This window comes from Manis pentadactyla, chromosome 4 (assembly GCF_030020395.1).
Source record: "Manis pentadactyla isolate mManPen7 chromosome 4, mManPen7.hap1, whole genome shotgun sequence".
In the NCBI taxonomy this organism is placed as follows: domain Eukaryota; kingdom Metazoa; phylum Chordata; class Mammalia; order Pholidota; family Manidae; genus Manis; species Manis pentadactyla.
This window is the reverse complement of record NC_080022.1, coordinates 141,952,237-141,973,129: the sequence shown is the minus strand read 5'-3', so window position 1 is coordinate 141,973,129 and position 20,893 is coordinate 141,952,237. Positions and strand designations below refer to the sequence as shown.

General features: G+C 43.5%; 1 protein-coding gene across 1 annotated transcript in view; it reads left to right on the top strand.

Annotated features, from left to right (window-relative positions):
• Window positions 1-5,681: 5,681 nt before the first annotated feature.
• NXN (nucleoredoxin) overlaps window positions 5,682-20,893 on the top strand; it is a 155,664-nt gene continuing 140,452 nt past the window's right edge. The window contains exon 1 of the mRNA XM_036906240.2: window positions 5,682-6,136. Within this exon, the coding sequence (XP_036762135.2) occupies window positions 5,783-6,136 (354 nt within the window). The 5' untranslated portion in view covers window positions 5,682-5,782. The remainder of the gene's footprint in view (window positions 6,137-20,893) is intronic.

The following is a 20,893-nucleotide window of genomic DNA, read 5'->3' as shown; positions in this document are numbered from 1 at the left end:
GCACATTCTGAAAGTGAGATGTGGTTCCCATGTCAGTTTCCCTGGGCTGACCCTTTCCCAGTAGTCTGGGGACTTTATCTGGTCGTGGAATCATGGGATCACACAGCTCTCATGTTACAGTTCTGTTCTTTCACAGCTGAATGAGAAAGCCTGGGGGTCCTCTGGGTTGAGAAAGAACTTGTCTCAGTGGCACAGCAGGAGCGCAGTTTGCTGGGGCCATGACGCAGGCAGGGCAAATAGAATTCTGCACTTTTGTTATGACTTCTTCAGCTAGCCACAGCTGAGTCACCTGTCACTTGAGAGTACTGTTGATCTGCAAGGAACAATGGCAGGTAGTCCTCTGGCCAGACAGCAGAATAAGAGCCTGGCATTAAATGCATCACTTGAGCATTGGTACTTCCCTATATAGACAAGAAAGGTTTGTGGGACTGAGAGCAGGACCAGAACTCAGGATACTGAGGCCAACCCGGGACTTAGGGAAAACATTTTATCCCTCATCCTTACACAGCAAAAGAGACTTGGGCCCATGGTGGGCTTTCTGAAGTCCTAGGAGGCCACGCCAGCCTGGGAGCTGGCAGGGCAGGAAACACTCTGGGCCGTGAACTGGGAGCAGAAGTACTAAAGCCTCAAGCCCCAGGGGGAGACCTGAAAATGCTGGGAAGAGATGAACCCATCAGGGGAACAGTTATGGAAAAAAAAAAATTCATATCTCCAAGTCAGGCTTCCCAAGGTCAAGGGAGCAGAGCTGAGCGGAAGACTAGAGGGCTTGCCTGAGGGGATGTGCGCCCCCAGACAGACGCTGTTCTTGAGTTGGGTGGACTTCACTTAGAACACACTTTCCTCCTCATGCCTGCTCTCCCTGAGTTTCCCACCTGGGTGGAGGTGCTCCCACGCACTGGGTTAGTCTTAGACTCTGCCCCCTGCATCCCCTGCATTCCTTCTAAATATCTTTCAAATCCATCCCTTCCTTTTTATACCTCTCGTCACTGCCATAGTTTGGGCCCTAGTTATTTTTCATTTAATCCGTCTTCATGGCTCCTGCCTTGCTGTTCTCCAGACCATCCCCAAAGTGATTTTTCAGCACAGAAACGCAGTCATGTACCCTGCTCGGAATTTTCTCTGTGCTGGGATAAAATCTAAATTCAATGTATGGCTTTTACAACTTGGGCCTGGGAAGACACAGAGGCTGAAATCCAAGTTTACTTCTTATTCAAACATTTCCATTCCCAGTTTCTGCCTTCAAGATTTCTTTTGAATCTAGATGTGTTGGCTCAGAATCATTCTTAATAAATTTGTGGTCTTTAGTGTTTAACAGATAAGTTTGGATTTTTTGATTCCATGTCATTTCTTGACTTGTGCCCTGTCCAGTCAAGTGTAAATTGTTGGAAAATAGTTATTATTATTATTTTGTTGTTGTCTTTGTCTTTGACCTGTGATAACCATGGTGAGAACAAAGGTGTCCTGTACTATCTCTAGTGACAGATCTTTAGACTCTATCCTGATTGTGGCGGGTGGCCTTAACGTTCTTGAAATTTCTCCCACAGCATAATTGTTAGGAGGTCTTATTTACACACCCATACCCACCAATCCAGATTTGCCATCTCTGGTTCTGTGGCCTTGGCTTTGCTTACAAAATGCTGTTTGACAAACAGTCTGGCAGTCTGGTGGATTGTTAGGACCTACTTCAGACTAGTTAATGAATCATACATTTTGGCTAACATCTGTTAATAGGATCACATTAATAACAAGTTGTGATCCTGAGAATTCATCTGAAAAATATTGGAGGTGAATAGAAATCTACAGAATGTTTTTCTGGTACCTGGCACTTCTGACTTGGAAAATAGTTAGGAGGCTTCAGGAATTGGACGCCAGAGTCCTGCTTTGCTGAGGGATGACATGAACAATAAAAAGAATAATAGTGGTGAATTCCCCAAGTTACATCTCAAGTTGGTGCCAGAAAGCTAAGCACCACACTTCTGCTATAACCAATAATCACAAATCATAGCACTTATTTACAAGGAGTATAGCACTAATCTACAGGTAACATTTTTACAGGGCACTCCCATTTAAATGGGGTAAATTTTTTGCTTGAATCAATTTGATCCAAATTTTGTTGGATCATTCCTTAAACTAAGTGGACTTGAAAAACTTTTATAATCAAAATGTTCATTTTGTTCTAACAGCTTTGTTTTAATGGAATTTGAATTTTTGTGTCTGAGACATTTTGCTCTTTCATTCTGAGATGTCCTGATGTACTTTAATATTTCTTTCTCCACTAATAATAGTTTATCCTTTAATAAATCCTTATTTGAGAATTCAAAATACTTTTTTCTCGGGCTGGAATAATACCTTCCCTATTTTTCCCACAAATATTCCTAGTCCTTCAATTCCCTTCCCTGACCAATCTGTTACTATTTCTTAAATGCCTTTCTAGATATATTTCGTCCATATATAAGCAGTATATTCCTCAGTGTGTGCATTTTTTTCCACTTTAAAATGTACAAGTAGGTGCTGAGTATTTCTTCCCTATTCTACACCTTACTTCCTCTCCTGTGCATCTTAGAGATATTTCATATCAGGGTATGTAATGGTTAGTTTTGTGTGTCAACTTGACTGGGTCACAGTGTGCCCAGGTGTTTGGAGGTGACGTATTCCTCATCTGGGTGTGTGTTACTCTGGCTCATTTACTGAGTGGCCCCAAAAAGCTGCTGGTTTGAGTGGGCCGAGAACAAGAGAAGGCTCTGCACCAGGCCTCTGGATTCAGAAGAGAACTATGCCATCGGCTCCCCTGGATCCCTAGCTGGCTGACTGCATATCTTGGGACTTTTCAGCCTCCATCATCATGTGAGCCAGTTCCCTATAAAAAAATCACTATATATATTGGTTCTGTTTCTTTCTTTGGGAGACACAGATTAATACAATGTACAAAGAAATCTTAATTATTTTCAGTGACCAGATTATGTTCCAAATGATGAATGTGCCATAATTTAATCATCATCATTGATAGGCCATTAGGCTCTTGCCGGTCTTCTAGTCTTTTTCTGATTTTAACCGTGTATCAATAAATATCCTTACACATACATCTTTGTGCATTTATGTTGCTATACCTAAGACCAAGAAATGTGATTTATGACTCTTAAAAGGTGACAAATATATATTCTGTGCCTGTTTTGTGTGATATCATGTCTTAGAATGCAATTTCCCAAAAGGAAAACTCTGTAATGTGTATGTTCTGTACAATGTCAGGCATATTGTGGCTTCTTAAAACATATTTCAAAACAATAATAATTTTCAGAATAGCTAGTGAATTCATATAACATAACTAGCTGAATACCAGTAGGCATATTCTCTTTAAGTGGGTCTCTTGAACTGTATAAGCAGAGAAAGTGCTTTCTGCAAGCCCAAGGATGTTGGCTATTCTTTACAGGAAGCCAAATGAGTCTCCTTGGGCTTCTTGTAACAAACACCCACTAGAATTATGATTTTGGAATAATTTCCATTGCAAATCCCCTCTCTCCACACCCCTTTAAAAAGCAGCTGCGATATTTGGCTTCTAACCAAGGCCTGCTGCATCAACAATTCTCAAAATTTTATTTATATTTCATGTGCAGTATGTTCAAACTCTCACTTTCCAGGTGCCAGATGCTGGTTTGGACACAGTCCAATGGAAAGTGCTTTCCTGTAAAATAAGAAAAGTTAGATGCAAACAAACCTCCTCTTTATATCAGACTTGCACCTAGGATACCAAAGTTAAGTACTCTAATAATGAGCTCACTATTTTCAATCCTCCACATTTGCGATCCCCAAAATTCTGTCCTCCTGTACCTCCATGCCAAGTACTTTCTCCTCTGGCTTCCATAGGATGTAAATGCTTGTCATTCTTTTACATCTCCAGTGTTCATCTGAAAATGTCAGAGTGTAGGAATCTATCTTTCACGTGCTTTCAATGATGTCTAATGCAGACCCACCCATGGGTATTCAAACGTGATTTAGATGAAGAGATAAAGCATTTTAGCTTATTTTCAGGATTTTAGAAGATTCTAGTAACAACTTACTGTCTGTTATGATAATAGCCTTACCGTATTTTCACTCAAAAAATGATGCTTTCCCTGTGTTTTGTGATGATACTATCCCTACAGTAGCACCAAATTTGGCATAATATTCTAAGAATTAACTTGGAATTTGCCTTTGTGGTAGGGTTTTTGTGTAAAGGCAGTGTAAAGGCAGAACTCAATCCAAAGATTCTGCTTGTGAAATGAGCAGCACTGTTAGGTAGATACTTAGAAAAGTGGACATAATTTTTAGAGACTGCCCATCCACTCTTGGCTTCTACCTCCACCTCTCATGATTTATGTGGTAACATTTCACTGAGCTGAAAACTTTAGGCATGAAAATTTATGTTTGTGTCAGAAGCTCGCAGTTATATTCTGGGGCTTAAATGAACTTTCATAAAGCATGTTATGGATGTGTGTGTGTGTGTGTGTGTGTAAAGCCGCTAAGTAATAACAAATATTGTGTGTGACTGCCAGTATCTTTTTTCACGTTATTGGGGTCTGGTTGATCTCATCTTCATTTTCATTCTTTCCACTAGATGGCGGTAGATGCCCAGGAAATAGCTTCCAAAGAGCTGATGGACCCGGGCGAAAGGGGCGCTTTCTCCTTTCAGTGGCTTGTTGGTGGCTGGGCGGGCACACACTGAAGGTCCTCCACAAAGGGTGAGTGTGGTATAGATTTTTTGTATGTGTGTGTTTGTGTGAGAGGAGGCGGGAAGACTTATCACAGACCACCTGTTTAATCCAGGTTCTAAGCATAGGGTAGCATCTTGCCAGCTGACAAAACAAAACAAACCTAGAATTTTTCTCAACTATCAACAATCGATATAAGCTATGGAACCAATTCAGGAGAGCAGCCATCATTGATTTAAAGATGTTGTGGCATCTGTTGCACACATTTGTGGAGATGGAAGAGAGCCACTCGCTGGTGGGAAATGGCCTAGGGGACATGGGGACTGAACTCCCACAGTGCGACGTGCCATCAACCCACAAGTATTTATGGATTCCCTCATGTGTGTCTTGCACCAGAGCAGAAGCCACACAAGAAATCTGGGGTGGCATCCTCGAGTCCTCTCACAGTAGACAAAAACACACCCAAAACATATACACAGAGAAGTGCGTGCCGAGCAGGACGCAGCCTGATGAAGTGATAATGTGTGAGGATGGTAGGGCTGTCAACACGGCGAGAGGTCAGTGCGGCACGAAATGGCCAAGGGCTGGGCTTTGTGTAGGGGGAGCGAGGGAAGGAGGCAGAGGGACAGGAAGGGGAAGAGAACTCAGGTCGGAGAACAGGGGTAGTCCCTGGAGAAGTCCGCAGAGAATTTGTAATTCCGAGGGGAGAGGAAATGGAGGGAGGGGCGAGGGCAAGTCCAACCCAGTGCGGACTGCGGCCTCGGAAAGCCGGGCTCGGCGGGCCCTCGTTTCCTGTAGACCCCGAGCACTCCCGTCCGAGAGGGCGCTTCCGGCCAGCCTCCTCGCAGGGCTGTTCGCCGAGCACTTCGGCCGCTCGGTGGAAGCCCTCGGCTGCCGCGGACAGGGCGCCGACCGTCCGCGCGGCCCAGGACGGCCACGGAGGGGGCGTGGCGAGGGCGGCCCGGAGGGGGCGTGGCGAGGGCGGCCGGGTGGGCGGGGCTCTCTCCCGCGCCCGCCGCCGCCGCCCGCCGCGCGGACAGAGGGAGCGGGGTCGCCGCTGCCTGCCCGCCCGCGTGCCCGGGCTGCGGTGGGCCAGGATGTCGGGCTTCCTGGAGGAGCTGCTCGGCGAGAAGCTGGTGACGGGCAGCGGCGAGGAGGTGGACGTGCACTCGCTGGGCTCCCGCGGCATCTCGCTGCTCGGGCTCTACTTCGGTTGCAGCCTGAGCGCCCCCTGCGCGCAGCTCAGCGGCAGCCTGGCCGCCTTCTACGGCCGCCTGCGGGGGGAAGCGGCGGCCGGGCCGGGGCCGGGGGCCGGGGCGGCCGCGGAGCCCGAGTCGCGGCGCCGCCTGGAGATCGTCTTCGTGTCCTCGGACCAGGACCAGCGGCAGTGGCAGGACTTCGTGCGGGACATGCCGTGGCTGGCGCTGCCCTACAAGGAAAAGCACAGGAAGGTGAGCGGCGCGGGCCTCGTCGGCGCCCCCGGCCTGGGTGCGCAGCCCGCGCGGCCCCGGGAGCGGGGTCCGCACCTTCTGCCCCCCCCCGTATCCCCGCTCCTCTGGCCTCAGTGTTCCCTTCCTCTGCCTGTGCCGCCTCCCATCCCAAGACCCCGCCGGGCTGGGGGTGGCAACTCCTCTGTGCCGGTGCCAGGCCGCGCCCGCCGGGGGAAGTTTGACATCTCTCGGCTCCTGACCCCGGCTTGCGACCTGAGGAGTCGCGAGCCCGGGCCCCACATGCTGGGAGTCTCGCCTAGGGGGTGGCCGCGTCTGGGCACCCGGACTCCGTCACCCCCCCCTGCCTGAGGCGCGGGGAGGAGCTGCTTCCTTCCCGCAGCCGCCGCTACTCTCCCCGCGGATACCTGTAGTGGGTGGGGGAGGGCCTAGCCCCCTTCCCATAATGCCCACACCAGGAAGTTTCCTTTCTTTCCCAGGGAATCTGCTCTCCTGGGGCCCCCGCCCCCTGTAACCCGGGACCCGGAGGCCGAGGCCGAAGTCAGGCAGCCCGGCGCCCCGGGGAGGCAGCCGCTGACCGTGGCTTTGCGGGAGGAGGCAGCTCACTCCTCTCCCCTTCTCCCTCCCTCCGTAGCCCCGGCTGAACTGGTGGCCACCGGGGAGCTTTTCATTGTCTGGCTGTCCTGCCATTCTCCCCAGATGCCTCCCAGGCACCGGAACAGACCCGTCCGTGCGGCTCTTAGTTGCTTGGTTGGTGGGCCACTGTGGTCATGGCATTAGATTAAATGCTGCACCGACCCCACAGGTGCAGAGTAGCCGGAAGAAGCAGGCCTGGGGGAAACATGTACTTGGCTGTCACCTTCTCATTGGTCCCAGTTTGCTGCCGAAATTAGTTTGGGTTTTTGACTATCTGTTGGATGAGATGTCTGTTTTCATAAAACGAATTCAGGAAATGTTATGAATCGAAACAAAAAGTTTTGGAGCGCTGTTAATTACTATGCCTATACTCATCCCGGTCCTCCCTTTCTGAGGGGAGTCTGAATTTATGGAGTGGAGGGAAGAAGGGTTCTTCTGGGGGAATTTAGGTTTCTCTAGGGAGGATGGTAAGGGCATGCCATGTGTTTCTTTTATGTGTATGGAATCTTGTTGAGAAGCATGATTTAAATTTAGAGCAAAAGGCTTATATTGTGACCCCAAATGTCTTGAGTAAATCATCCATTCTGAAGCACTGTAAGGTACAGACCTGGGATTTAAAGTATGAAATACAGTTTAACAAATACAGTTTGTAAATTTAACATTGGAAAAACATGGTCTCACTAACCACACACAGGCAAAACTCTGGCATTTTAACCACTGTTGAGGTGATTTTGCCCATATTTGATTTATATGCTTGAGAGTGAATGAATATGAATGGCCAGTCCTTTTTGCTTTAAAATATGTGATCCTTTGTTTTCCTCCGTGGTTGTTTTTATGATCCTTTGGGGGAGGAAATGTTCAGAAAGTGATTTACCAAAAAATGTTTTCATTGTTATGGCAAGTTTCTATTGTAGACCGGCTGTGTAAAATAATGTCCTTATTGGGCAGGACAGATGATTTCTAGCTTTTGCAAATATACAATGATGGTAAAAATGTTATAGACCACAGGCCTATTGTGTTTTTCACAGTGGGGGAAGTAAATTTGCTGGACAGTAAACATATGGAGCAAATTGAGATGTGTTGCAAATGCTTAACGCTTTTTCTCAAAAATAGTATTTGATTTGACATAGGCCATGCCTGCTTCCCCAAGCCTTAGCCAGCCTCTTTGCACAAAAAAAGTGGTCTGTGGTTCTAAACTGGACCTACTAATTCTGCCAAGATGAGAGTCTAGCATGTCTCTCAAGGTGAGAGAATGGCAGAAGGCAGTCCCTCATTTGAAAATGCAGTTCACAGTGCTGCACATGCCCAAACCATGGTGTATTAGCATTTTAAGTTTAATTTTTTGCTCACATACTATAGTTCACTTTGTTGTGTAAAACAAGTCTAGTTTTTCGAGGAAGTTGTTTTTGCTCCTGGACCTTCAGGAAAAGACAACTCAATATCTGATCCTAAAAACATTCTTACCTGTAGTGATACTCCAGGTCTAAAGACTCAAGTTGTGTTTCTTATGGAAAACATACTCTTGGAAATTACAAGCTTTGTACTCATTTTCAAAGGAATTATTTTCTCCATTGAAACCAGAGAGCTGCGGAACAAACTCCTCTTCTGTAATTTTCAGTTTTTGTCTCTAAGAAATTGAGATGCCTAGAAATCTATGATCTGGTGATGCCAATTCCATAATAAGAACAGTGAAAAGCCAGGACAGCCCCAGTTCAGGGTGCTGGATTGGTGAAACTCACCTTTTTTTTAGTGGACCCTGTCTGTGTAGTTTCACCAACAATAAAAAGAACTTTAAAGAAAAGAATTTTGTTTTACACTGACAGGAAACCAAAGTTCCAGATTACTAACTTTTTAAAGTTCTCATTAACATTTGTTCTTTAAAACCATTCATATACTTCTTCCCACTGGGATAACAAAGGATATGGTTCTAATTAGTTATTGGCTGGCGTTTCTCTAAAGAAAATTGAAAAATTATGGTGGGAAAGAAAATTCCGTGTACTATTTTTTTTTTCCGTCTTCTATTAATTTCCCCTTTATATAGTAAGAAGGTCTGGGGATGACCATCTGTGTTAAACCTGCATTTTGTCTGGTTCCTCTTGCCTTGATTGGAGCTGTGAAAAAACAGCAAATAAAAGGATTCCAGCATCTTAAAACAAATTCATGGGAGGTTGTCCTGTTTCTACTTGTTTTGGTGATAGGTGCAAAAGTAATTGAAGCTTCATTTTTTTTTGGCTTCCAAGCACACACATGTAAATAGCTGCATGGAAATTATAATTAGATGATAATAGAACTTTGAGTACCTTTATAAGAGCAGTTTTGTCCGGAGCCATAATCCTGAAGTTAAGGCAATTAGACTTGTTTTTAATAAGTAGGTTTGTTTTCTGTTTTGTTGGTAGACATTGTTCAGATTTCAAGAGAGACAGAATGTGATAAATAGTTGGAAAGTGGCGAAGATTTGGACTTTTGGGAATCGGTCTAGCTCTTTAGATTTGTATGAGTTACTTAGTTGTCAAAACTGGAGAGTTGAGCTACAGGGTCTGCTCCAGCATCATAGAGGACAGCACACTGGTTTGGGTTTTAAAGTCAAGGACTGAGCTCTGCCCGGGCTGGATGTGTAATGGGAAACGCTTGGTCAGCGTGGGTGTGCTAACATCAAAGGGCGCAGGACCCCTGGTCTTGCCCTGGATAGATTTGCTGGGGTCTGACTTGATCCCAGAACTTCCTACCATTCAGAAAGGGGAGGAGAATATTGGGGAGGGAGAACAGCAGAGTCAAGGGGCTCTGGGCTGACATCCCTGGTCTAGCTGTGCCGGCTGGGAAGTCTTCCTGCTACCCACTGTGGGTTGCTTGCCATGGGTGGTCTTCTGGTGCAGACTAAATTGGAGGGTTGGCCTAGAATTCCTCTGGATCCCTTTGGCTCTTTGGATAGGGCAATATTTGGTATCAGTCCAAACAGTCTTACAGCTTCATCTCTCCCAGCTCTTCCTCTCTCAAATCCAAATACTGTAGCCACCAAGAGAATGATTTCTACGATACCGACAGACCACTTTTGAGGCACTAGAAGACTGCAAAAAGACACAGTTTTGAAAATTGGGCTTTTCTGCCCTCTGCACAAGGAGTCTGGCCCAGCCAGAACAGGCTCCCTCTGTTGACTGTGCTTCTAGGACTTGGAACCTTCTAATAAAAGACAACAGTCCAATTACAGTAATAGAGCAATTTTCCTTGAGAGACTTTTCCCTTGTTCCATTATTTGTAGTGTATTTTTAATCTCATTTTTCTTCTCTGCATAATGAAGCTATCTAGTACAGAGGCTAAAAATAAGGACTTTTGTCCATCTGCCTGAGTTCAGATCCTGGCTTTGCCATTTATTGGCTGTGTGACCTGTGCAAGTTACCCTACATGTCTGCCCCAGGTTTCTCATCTGTAAAACAGAGGTGATAATAGCATCTGCCTTTCAGGAGGCATGATATGCCTGGCATGTAGAATGTGCTCAATAGTGCTTGCTATTATTTGTTAATAAATTATTGTAGAATTTAGTAACTTACTTCATAGCTTTATCCTTTGGGATATATCACATTACAGAATTGCAAAACTTATAAGGTGTATTTTTTAACTTTACAAGCAAATGACTTTTACAGGCATATGGAGGATATGGTGAAGGAGTTGAAAAATTGCCCTCGAAGAGACGTAATTGAGGAGAGAGACCTAAAGGAAGGCAACAACAAAAGCAAATGAATATTTAGAAAAATGCTGTTCCTTAAAGAAAGCACTGATAGTACTGGTAATTCCAGTATGTTTGTCTGGGACATTTGAGACAGCAGATCAATGAAGCCTAGGCAGGATAAAGGGTAACAGCTTTAAGATGATGAGGTACGCTTCTTGAGAGAGATTAATTATAGGCTTGGTGATTGTCTGGTGGTTTGCCAAAGCTGGTAGGCATGCCTTCTGCCCATCCTGGCTGCTTAAGTCTGGGCAGCGTGAGGTCGCAGGGTGGCTGCTCTTCCACATGGGCCATGCGCAGTACCTGGTCTCTGGACCAGTAGAAACCTCTCCATAACGAGGAAGTGCTTCCTTCCAGCTCTGGAATGCTGTAGGAGAGGTTTGTTCTGCCTCGTGGCCATTGCATCTCGTGGTAGTCTTTCAGTTAGCGGCTCAGGCCTGACCGACTGCCTGGCCACAGCTCTTGTTGACAGAGGTTAGGATGTGAACCAGAGCACAGAGGGACACAGTGAGTTTTGAGGTTAGGGGCGTTGATTTCATTTACTCTGTTTTTTTTTTCTCCCCCTACCCTCTATCACTGTTCTTTTGCTCTGAGGCCTTGTTTTAATATCTGCACAACTTTGAGAAAGAAGGCTTTATGTTTTATATAGCGGGGCTGAGGAATGAATCAATCCTTCCACAGGGGTGTTTGGGAGGGGTGTCTTCTTTTTTTTCCTGATAGGGCTTGGGGCTCCAGGGCTGCAGCTAACCCTATTCTCAACTAGACTGCTTATTGCATGATTTCATTTCAGGGGGAGAGTGTAGGCATGGTATGGGATGTTTTCTTTCTGCAGGTTCTAAATTCCCAGTGGTGCTCAGTGTTAGCCACCAGGGTGCTGAGTTTTCTGTATTTCATTAATTTGCCATTATGCTTATTCAGAGGCACTCAAGGAGAATGGCTATGAATTTAGAATCTTTTTGCTGATCCTGACTTTCACAAAGCTCTTGCATACTGTTGCTTTTTATCTGGCCATTATTTTTAAAGTAAATAAAATGAGTCTTGAGCCTCAGGAGTCATTCTCCTCCACCCCTCACTTCCTAAAGACACTGAGTCTTATTGATTTGATCTCCTTAAAAGCTCTCCACTCTGACCCCTTCTCTCCATCCTTACCATCCTGCTTGAGTTCAGGTTTCATCTGGACCACTACTTACCAGCAACCTTCTCCTGGGGCTCCTCATTTCCTCTCCTGACCCCTGAAATGATTCTCTGGATGCAGCTTCTCAAACTTTCTGTAGTCAACAATCAGTTTCGTTCTGTTTTGTTAATTTCCATTCCGTTGCACACCCGTTCAAGTGGCCTGACTGCACAGGACTCCTGTAAATAGCTTGAGCCACATGCAACTCCTCACTGAGTCGGCCACACACAGGCAGGTGTCAACAAGAACAGGATGAGTACCCTGATCGCAAGCTTGGATGCTGCTGCAATGTTGAGCTGCTGTAAACATTTCTAAGTGCTCATTCTCCATTTTGTAAATACCTTGCTGTTGGCCAGTAACAAACAAGTCATGGACACGTACACAGCTGCAGACCCACCTGGAGTGGCATTGCTCCAGACCGTTTGCAGAATTGTCATGTCCCAAAACACAACCATGACCATGTCATTCTCCTGCTTAAGAATTCTTCCAGACTCTAGAGCATGCTGCCCAACTGTTCACGTGCCTCATCTCCCACCTGTGCAATGGTCTCACTCTTCCCACCTGGCTTAGTTTGGAGCTTCTAAGCTCAGGTCTGGTTCTCCTGTTCTAAGAAACTTTCCTCTTCTCCCTCTAGGTGGGATGCTCCTGTGAGCTTCCATAGCTCCTTGTGCACAGTCATACCAGCACTTAGCCTTTTGGGTTTTGTTTGTTTTGTTTTGTTGTCTTTTTCATAACACTGAGCTCCTTGAGGACAGAAACCAACCAGAAGGAGGGGAAGGTGAGCGTTGTGTAGGTGCTGAGGACTGGATGATAGAATCACAGAAAGGTGTGTGACCTTTAGATTGGCAACTTGAAAACATTGTAGTTTCCACATCATGAGTTGAATATGCCCTTTCACTATTACTTATCTTTATCTTAACATTTAATATTAGAGTTAGGCCTTAGTTGAATTGTATAATTATGTATACCCACAGTATGTGGGTGTTTTGTTTGTTTTTGTTTCTTGATGAGTGTTTTAAAGAGTACTTAAAAGAGCAAATGGATTTGTAACTCCATTACCCTGTAATTCTGTGCCCAGAAATAGGAAAAGACTTGAATCTCCATTTTTGAAATGTGAGAAACCTTAGTCTGTTAGAACAACCTCCTAGCTGTAGACTTATCGTTCCATGCTTCTGTATTTCATAATTTGTGTTTCTCAAGCATCTTTCTTCCTAGGAACTCAAAATACATGCATGGTATGTTTTCCAGCAACCAGTAATCAGTAGATATTAAGTGTTTTAACTTTTACAAGTATGTTCGAGTTGGAGAATTGAAGCAAAGAGAACCGATTGTTAGATCAGGGTCACAGTGTTGGATGAAAGGGCCCAGCTGAACTCCCCTAAATTCAACTCGGTCCTCTCTGTTCATGAAATGTATCTTAAAAATGTTCACATCAAACATTCTCCATGGAAGAGGAGGGAGCTGAAAGTTCTCTTTTCAACAAATGGCTTTTGGTGTGGATTTGCCCTAGATATGCATAGAAGACTGAAATAAGATAGAGGTAGTTTAACTGCTTAAAACATTTGCTGTTGCCTGGAAGACAGGAGAGCCAGAACTTCTTTTTCGGTTGCTGCTGCCTCTCCAGTGGTGGTGGTTTCTAAGGGCCTTTTAATGATTTGGCTTTTTTTAGATCAACCGGTGAAGTGCCCCCAACTCCCCTTCATCCTATGCAAAGCCTGCGGGCTTCTTTAGTGCTTTTGTTCAGAGACAAAATTGAACTTCAGGTGTCCTGCCGAGATCCTAGGACTAAATCAGTCCTCCCTTTTATGAGGTTTTCAGAAACTGCTGTTCTAACTTCCAGCGAAATCTTAAACATGTGCTTTCTGCTTTATGACGAGTAAGAGCTATAGTAATTGAAAGTTGCTTGAATACTGTTACTCTGGAGTGAAACCCTGTAATGGAAACTTTTGTTCTGTGGCATCCATGATTAAAAGCAAACATAAATTTTCTGCTGCTTGCTGGTCATAACTCTTAAACCAGATACATGGTGTATTTCTGTATGAACTACACTTCAGAAAATCCTCTTTAAAAAACAATTTAAGCTTAACATTCCGTATCCCTTTCTGTAAATCTATCACCCACTCCCCCCACCCCTGTTGAATTATTTCCATACAAACACTACTTACAGGTAAACTCAAGTACCATTTCTACAGTTAATAATGCTGTTTATCTTGGATCATTGTTGAATAGTCATAAAACAGGGTGTGGTACGTTTTGCTGTTTTAGGGATAGGATTTCCCTGTTTTCCTTGGAGAATTTTATCCAGATGAGTCCTTCTATAGTTTTTTTATTTGTCTGTTTTAGTCAATATCCCTGGGATAAAAATCTGAATGGATCTAGTCTGTTTAAAATCTGAGGATGTTGCTTTTCTTCTTCTCTTTAAAACATGATTAGGTCAAGACAGCCTTCTTTTGATCGTGGTGGCTTGCAGCACAGCCACCTCATCTGTTACTCATTTTTCAGGGTTTGATGTGAAATATAGAGATTGGTCCGAACAACATGCAATAGGGAAAAATCACAATGTTACCCTGGGAGCTCTGAATGGCAGCATTTTTGCACTCTGGGCTTGCTGACTGCAGTTTTAAAAAGTGCTGATACTCCGGGACCTTAAAAAATACCCCATTATTATAAGTGAATGTTTAAAATCTGTTGCACAGTGGATAAGAGTATGGACTCTGGATCTGCATTTCCTGGGCTTGAATCCCGTCTCTTGTCACATGCTAGTGACAAATGTGAGTTTGGTACAAGTTACCTACCCTGTTAGTGAAATGCTGATAACAACACCAACCTTATAAGGGTTGTTGTTAAGGGTGAAAGGAATTAATATTCCAGAAGTGTTTAGAACAGTGCCTGGCGCATTAGTAAGTGCCAGTTTCCCCCAGACTCTTGGGTATTTCATTTCCTATTTTATGGTTTTTCAGATGACAGGAAAGAAGGAGTCTCAGCTTTTTTTGTGTATTTCTCCTGCCCTTTATTTATTTTTTATCTTTTTACTATGGAAACTTCAAACATCACATAGGTCAGGGAAATACACAGTGAACCCCTGTACACCCAGCACCCAGAGACAGTGATTATCAACTCATGGATACCTTATCCCTCTACCCTTCATTGGATTACTTTGAAGCCATTCTCAGACATCATATCATTTCCTTCATAAGCATTTCACTAACTCTTTAAAAATGAACATAACCGCAATATCATGTCATACCTAAAAAATTCAGTAATTTCTTAATATTGGCAAATATCTAGTCAGTATTCAAGTTTTCCCAATTGTCTCCAGGTTTTGCTTTTTTTTTTCAGTTGGTTTGTTTGAATCCAAATAAGGTTGCCACATTGCATTTGGTAGCTATGTCTTTAAAGTCTCTCTGAACCTATAGTTTGTTCTTCCATTAAAAGTTTTTCTGTGTCAGGGTCTTCCTCCTTGCCATGTTCCCAACCTTTCCTTAACCATATTTTCCCTTTTATTGAGGTCTATAGAACTATAGAATGCTGACTCCTGGATCCTAGCCTCTTGCAGCTGAGAAGTCCAGGTAGAGGTTATAGGTGGCTTAAATGTTGTCCTCAGGATGAGTTGCCCTTCCCATCTCTCCACTGTGCCCATCTCTCCAGCACTGACCTCTGGCAGCCTCTTCTCATAATGACATAAGGGTCACCAGCAGCTCTGGGTTTGCTTCCTGTCCTCTCAGAACTCCAGCAGAAGGAGGCCAGCCTGGTCTCTGTCTCATCTCAGGGCCAGCCACAACAGCCAGGGTGTGCAGTATTCTGATTGGCCAAACCTGGGTCCTATCCACACCTGGGTAGCCAGCGGGTGGGGTCATGAACCAGGTGGACTAAGCATCAGAAATGGGGTACAGGTAGACTCACCTGTTACGGGGCAGGGCATGGAAGATGACAGTGAGCTATAGATTATAGATGCCTGCTAGAGTCATCGGCGCAAACCCATGCCAGAATGCCTAGCAGGTGGTCATCCAGCCTCTGCTGGAGCATTATAAGTCACTACAACGTACCATCTGCTGAGAAGGCCATTCTGACATCAGCCATCCTCTCCCAGGGGACTGGCCAGCCTGCAAAGAACTACAGACATCTCTTCTCTCTCCTAAATGAAAGATTCCCTTGGTCTTTGTTATTTCTCTTACGTTGTAGGTTCATTTCCTTGCTGTCCTGTCTGTTCTTTCTGAGCCCTCTCCAGGTTGTCTGGGACCTCTCTTAGAGAGTAGTCCCCAAACCTGAACACAGACTGCAGTGTGGTCTGCTCCAAACAGAAAGCGTGAGCTTATGACCTCCTTTGTTCTAGATATTATCTAGACTTACTGTATCATAGCCTGAGATTGCATTAGCTTTTCTGACAATCATATCACACTGTGTTGACTCACTGACCTCTTTGTCAGCCAAAACTCCAAAGTCTATTTTGCCAATCTTAAACCTGAACAAATGAGAACAGAGTCCCAAATCTTGTATTAATATCATCTTTAAGAATCACTTTATTTAGATTTGATCAGTTTTTGCAGTCTGTTGAAATCTTTGTATGCCAATGTGGTCACCTACAAGGATCATAGCGCCTTCTGAGCTTTGAAATATGTGATCCTTTCCAGACCTTGACAAAATCTCGAGATATGGCTCCAGGGCACACTATGAGAAACCTCCTCCAGGTTATTAGTGGTATCTTACCAGTTCAACCAACTTTAGGTTAAATCTGTTCTAAAGTTGCCTAATTGTATTATTGTTTGGCCCACATTTCTCCATCTGGTTAACATGTTTATCATAGGATGCCTCAACAGATAGCTTGCTATAACTTAGATATTAGCTGTTTCTTTTCCAAGGAAAGATAGTCTGAAATGTCTTGGGTTTGGTGAACCCATGCTCACTTCTAAATTGAGCACCTCTTTTCCTAAGTGTCTGGTAGGATCTGTTTAAGGGTGGATGTCAGTCAACAATCTATAGTTTGCAGAATCTCTTGCTTTTTGCTCTTTTGAAAATCGATACTCCTTCCATCTGTTGGCTGCTGGTGATGTAGTTGCTGACAAGAGCTAGGTGATCTTATGAGCACATTTTCTCCCTCTAGGATGTAATTCATACCTCATAGGAAGAGAGTTGCAAGATCAGCTGGCATGTGTGGAGTGCTGGTACATTCATTTCCTGCAGAAGGACCCTGTAGGAATAGCTGTGGCCAGACACACCTGAGAGTGTGTAGTTTAGAGAACCCCGTTTGTCCAGGAGGCCCAGATCCTGTCCTTTCTGATGGCCCTGTGGCAATAGTGGCTGCCTTGTCCCCATCCCTAAGCCCCCCTCTCCCCACTAGCTCATTAGGGCACTAATAGAGCCTGAGGGAGTCTTTGCTTTAATGTCATTTCTCCCTGTCAGGCGCAGGAGGATGAGACTCTAACTGGCTAATTAAGTGTGGCATTTTGTTTCAGAATTAGCAAGAGACAGTAACTAGCTACAAAGCAACCCAGTGTCCTCGGTGCAGATAGATTTTTCTTAATAGTTGACTTTTTTGGATGATTTGTTCTATTTATTTTGAAAAATTTATTTTAAAATGGACCTGTTTTCTTACCCAAGTATATTTGCCCATTTAAAGTTACACATGAATCTGTACTCTTTGCAGTTTGGCACCTACGAATTCTGAAATTTCCAATGTTAGGCATGAGGATGGATTGAAATTAAATGCCTTAAAAGACTTTACAGGGGGAAATCACTTTCCTAAATTTACAGAGGGCCACTGGCTTCAGCCCTCAGATGCATTGTTTTTAGTTTTTACAAGTCTTCTGAAAAGTAAAGTACTGCTTAATACCACTTGATCATATTCTCTTTTATTTGGCTTTGTGGAAAGTATTAGATTGCATGGACTGTGGTGGGACACTAGTTTTGAAGTACTACTTTTCCTGTGAAGGTTCAGTTAATGACTTTTACTGAGATCATCTGAGTCTGTTCTTCCCTTGGAAAGGCCACAGGGACAGTAGTTGCCAGGCGAATTCAGATCCTTGGAACAAAACATGGTATGCCTTCACGAGGAGAGTGGGGTTTGTTTGTATACAGATACAGTACCAATTATCGCTCTACTGCTGCTTACATTAAAAAGCCATTTATATTCCTTTACTCAGCATATAATTAAACATTATTTTTCCATTTATTAACTTTTCCCCTTTTGCAGGAAAAAGGCAGCACTTCATTTTCCGGTTGTAAAAATAAGCCTCTTTCCAAAGACAACCACCATTCCTAGTGTCTTATATATTATTCTAGAAAAAGAATAGACATGTAGTGCATATATAAATGTATATGCTTAAATATTTTTCACACAGAGATTTAGCATTTGAAATTAATTTTTATTCTTTGTAAGGATAGTGCCTTCCCATGTTAAAAATTTCTCAAATAAAAGACATTCAGGGATAAAAAGTCTCATTCCTACTGCTGACTGTATTTGCTTCCCCTGAAGCAGCCACCATTACACCATTATCATCGGTTTCATGTCTCTTCAAAGGTATTTTGTACATATACAAGCACGTGCACATGTGACTCTGATACATATATATTTTTTAACCAAGCCCTTTCCCTTTAAACAGATCTTGCTCATATTTTTTATTGCTCCTGACTAGTGCTACTTTTTCTGTCTCAGGTGGGTAAAGATTAGAAATGTCATGGCATAGCCCTATGATAATTGTTTATCGTGTCTGCCTTTGTAACAAACCCAACATAGAGACAAGGAACAGAATCCCTCACAACACCACTATCCCTAGAAGGAAAATGGCTTAGCCTGACATGTTCCCTGAGTGTGGTGGGCTAAGTAGAGTTCTGAAGGCAGTTTTCCCTGTCCCCTGAGAGGGGCCCCTGCTAGGACTGACATAAAACACTGAGAAGACACTGTGAAATTCTCACTGCTATGCCCTGCCATTTGGATAAATTAAGAGGTTCATTCTGAGGCTGTCAGTTTTCCTTCCAAGAGAGTTCCGATTTATACGGGGACAAAAGACTTCCCCATGCTGGGCACTTGTATTATGCTGTCTTTTGTGTTGACTGGTATTAGGCAACTTGTATTTAATAAAAGTTTTTATGTACTAAGGGAGCTATACTTAGGAAATCTATCACCCCCAGAATCCAAAGTTATGAAATAAAATACGGGACTGTGACTATTATTTTCATTAAAGAAGGACCTTCATTTTATCAGAATTGTTTTAGATTGTGAGCTCCTAGGAGGAGATTCTCAAAATGTGATTTCTTCTGTGCCGAAAAACTACCCTACAACATTTTTGGAATGAATCTATTGCTTACAAATACTACACCAAAGGTCATCTTATCCAATATCACACACAGCCCTTCCCTTAAACATTCTTTCTTTTCCTATTCAACTCATTTGGTTGTAGGTTAATGTAGGCAAGTCACTTAAGAAAAATCAAAGAGTTGCTATGGGAATTAAAGAGATTTAGTAAATAGATAAACAGAAATTATGAAATGCAAACTTTGCAAAAATCTAGTGAACCTTAAAGGGGACTTTATTTAAGAATGGAAAAGGAGTTAGTGTTAATTTAGAAGTGAGAATATTTTCTGAACAGTTAGTCATGAATGCAGATTAAGTGTACATCCTACAGGTCAGAACAGAGCTATAGTGATGCTTGTCTCACCTGACTTTCATGAAGGTATTCTTAAAGCTGTATATATTAGTAAGACATTGGAAACTCTCTAAATGTTCATCATGGGATGGTTAAGTAAGTTATAGTATTTAGAATCATTGAACAGCTATTAAAGATAAAATTAACTGTATTTCAGATATTGTTTTCCAAAAGCAAAATACCAAATTTCCCGAATTATGTAGATACCATGATTACAACACTGTTTAAACAAATATATAAGAAGACTGAAGTAAACACCCTAGACTGCTATGTTAGGATAGTGGATCTATGGTGGTAGGTCTCTGATTTCCAAATGTTCTGAATATAATAAATGTAAATATATGTGAAGAAAATAATAGCACTCTTGCTTGAAAGAATGTGCATCTAGCTTTTAAATATTTTATTTCAGTGTGGATTTTTTTTAACCCCCTTTAAATCTAGTTAGCAGTTTAGTGGTGTTTTCAGAAGATGGGTAAGTAACCTTACTCATCATTGTGTCTTACTGAGCAAAGGAACCTGAGGGACAAGGATCAGCTTGCAGCCAGCTCCTTCAATAACACTTTCTGGAAAGAATAACTTGAAAGTGACCTTTTAAAATGAGGGGGAGGGTAGTCCAGCAGATTAAGACAGAAAGATATTCTGGGTATAAATAACCACGTGGGAATGAAGGGAAAAGTTGAGAAGGAGAAAGTTCATTTGATCTGGCTAAATAGAGTAAGTATGGGATGGAGGGAGGCAGTGCATGTTGGGTAACTGATGAGTGACAGAGGCTCCCCATGCTTCATGGGGACATTTTTACCTTTTATACGGAAAACAAAAGTGCCTTTGACAGATAATAAGGAAAGTATGTTTTAGGTGATGCTGATGTGGAGGCGTGATGTCGCGCAGGAAGACTCTGGGAAGCTGACTGCGGTGGTTTGTGAGGTGATAGTGACGTCTGGGTTTGGGCTTGGAGTGAGAAAGAAGGTCTGGATTCCAGACATGCCACATAGTAAGAAACAGATGCTTCTCGTACCAAGGAAGCCAAACTCGAACTGAAGAACCTCCTTGGTCCAGGTTGCAGGAATGCATTTTCTATACACTTTCTTAGATCACGAAGAAGAAACTCTAGGGCAATGGCTTCTGTTTGTTAAATAAGGAAAGAAAATTCCTCTAGGAATATACTACTGTGTAGTGTTGGGGAGCGACGACAGGAATTAAGAAGCTCCCAAACTGGATTTCTCACTTCCTGTGTGCTTATATTTCGAAACTCAAGTTTGCACTTTTCACTGCTTTGCACTGGCACTGCCCAGCCTTGGTCAGTCACATGTTTTTGAGTATCTTATTTGCCTCAGACAGTGGCAGGATGCAGAGATGTTAATAACCAAGTCCCTGCTGTCAAAGGCTTGTAGTTTAGCTAGGGAGGTAAGGCATGAGATACATATACATAACTTTAGAGTCTATGGGATGATGTCTGAAGTGTTGGTTCTAATAGGGATGGCGTTCTCAGGGGGAGCCCTGAGGACCAAGAGCCCAGTGACTTGGTCAGATGGCAGCCAGAGAGGTCTGACTCCTTTTGTGGATGGCTTGGCTCAGAGGCATCTCTC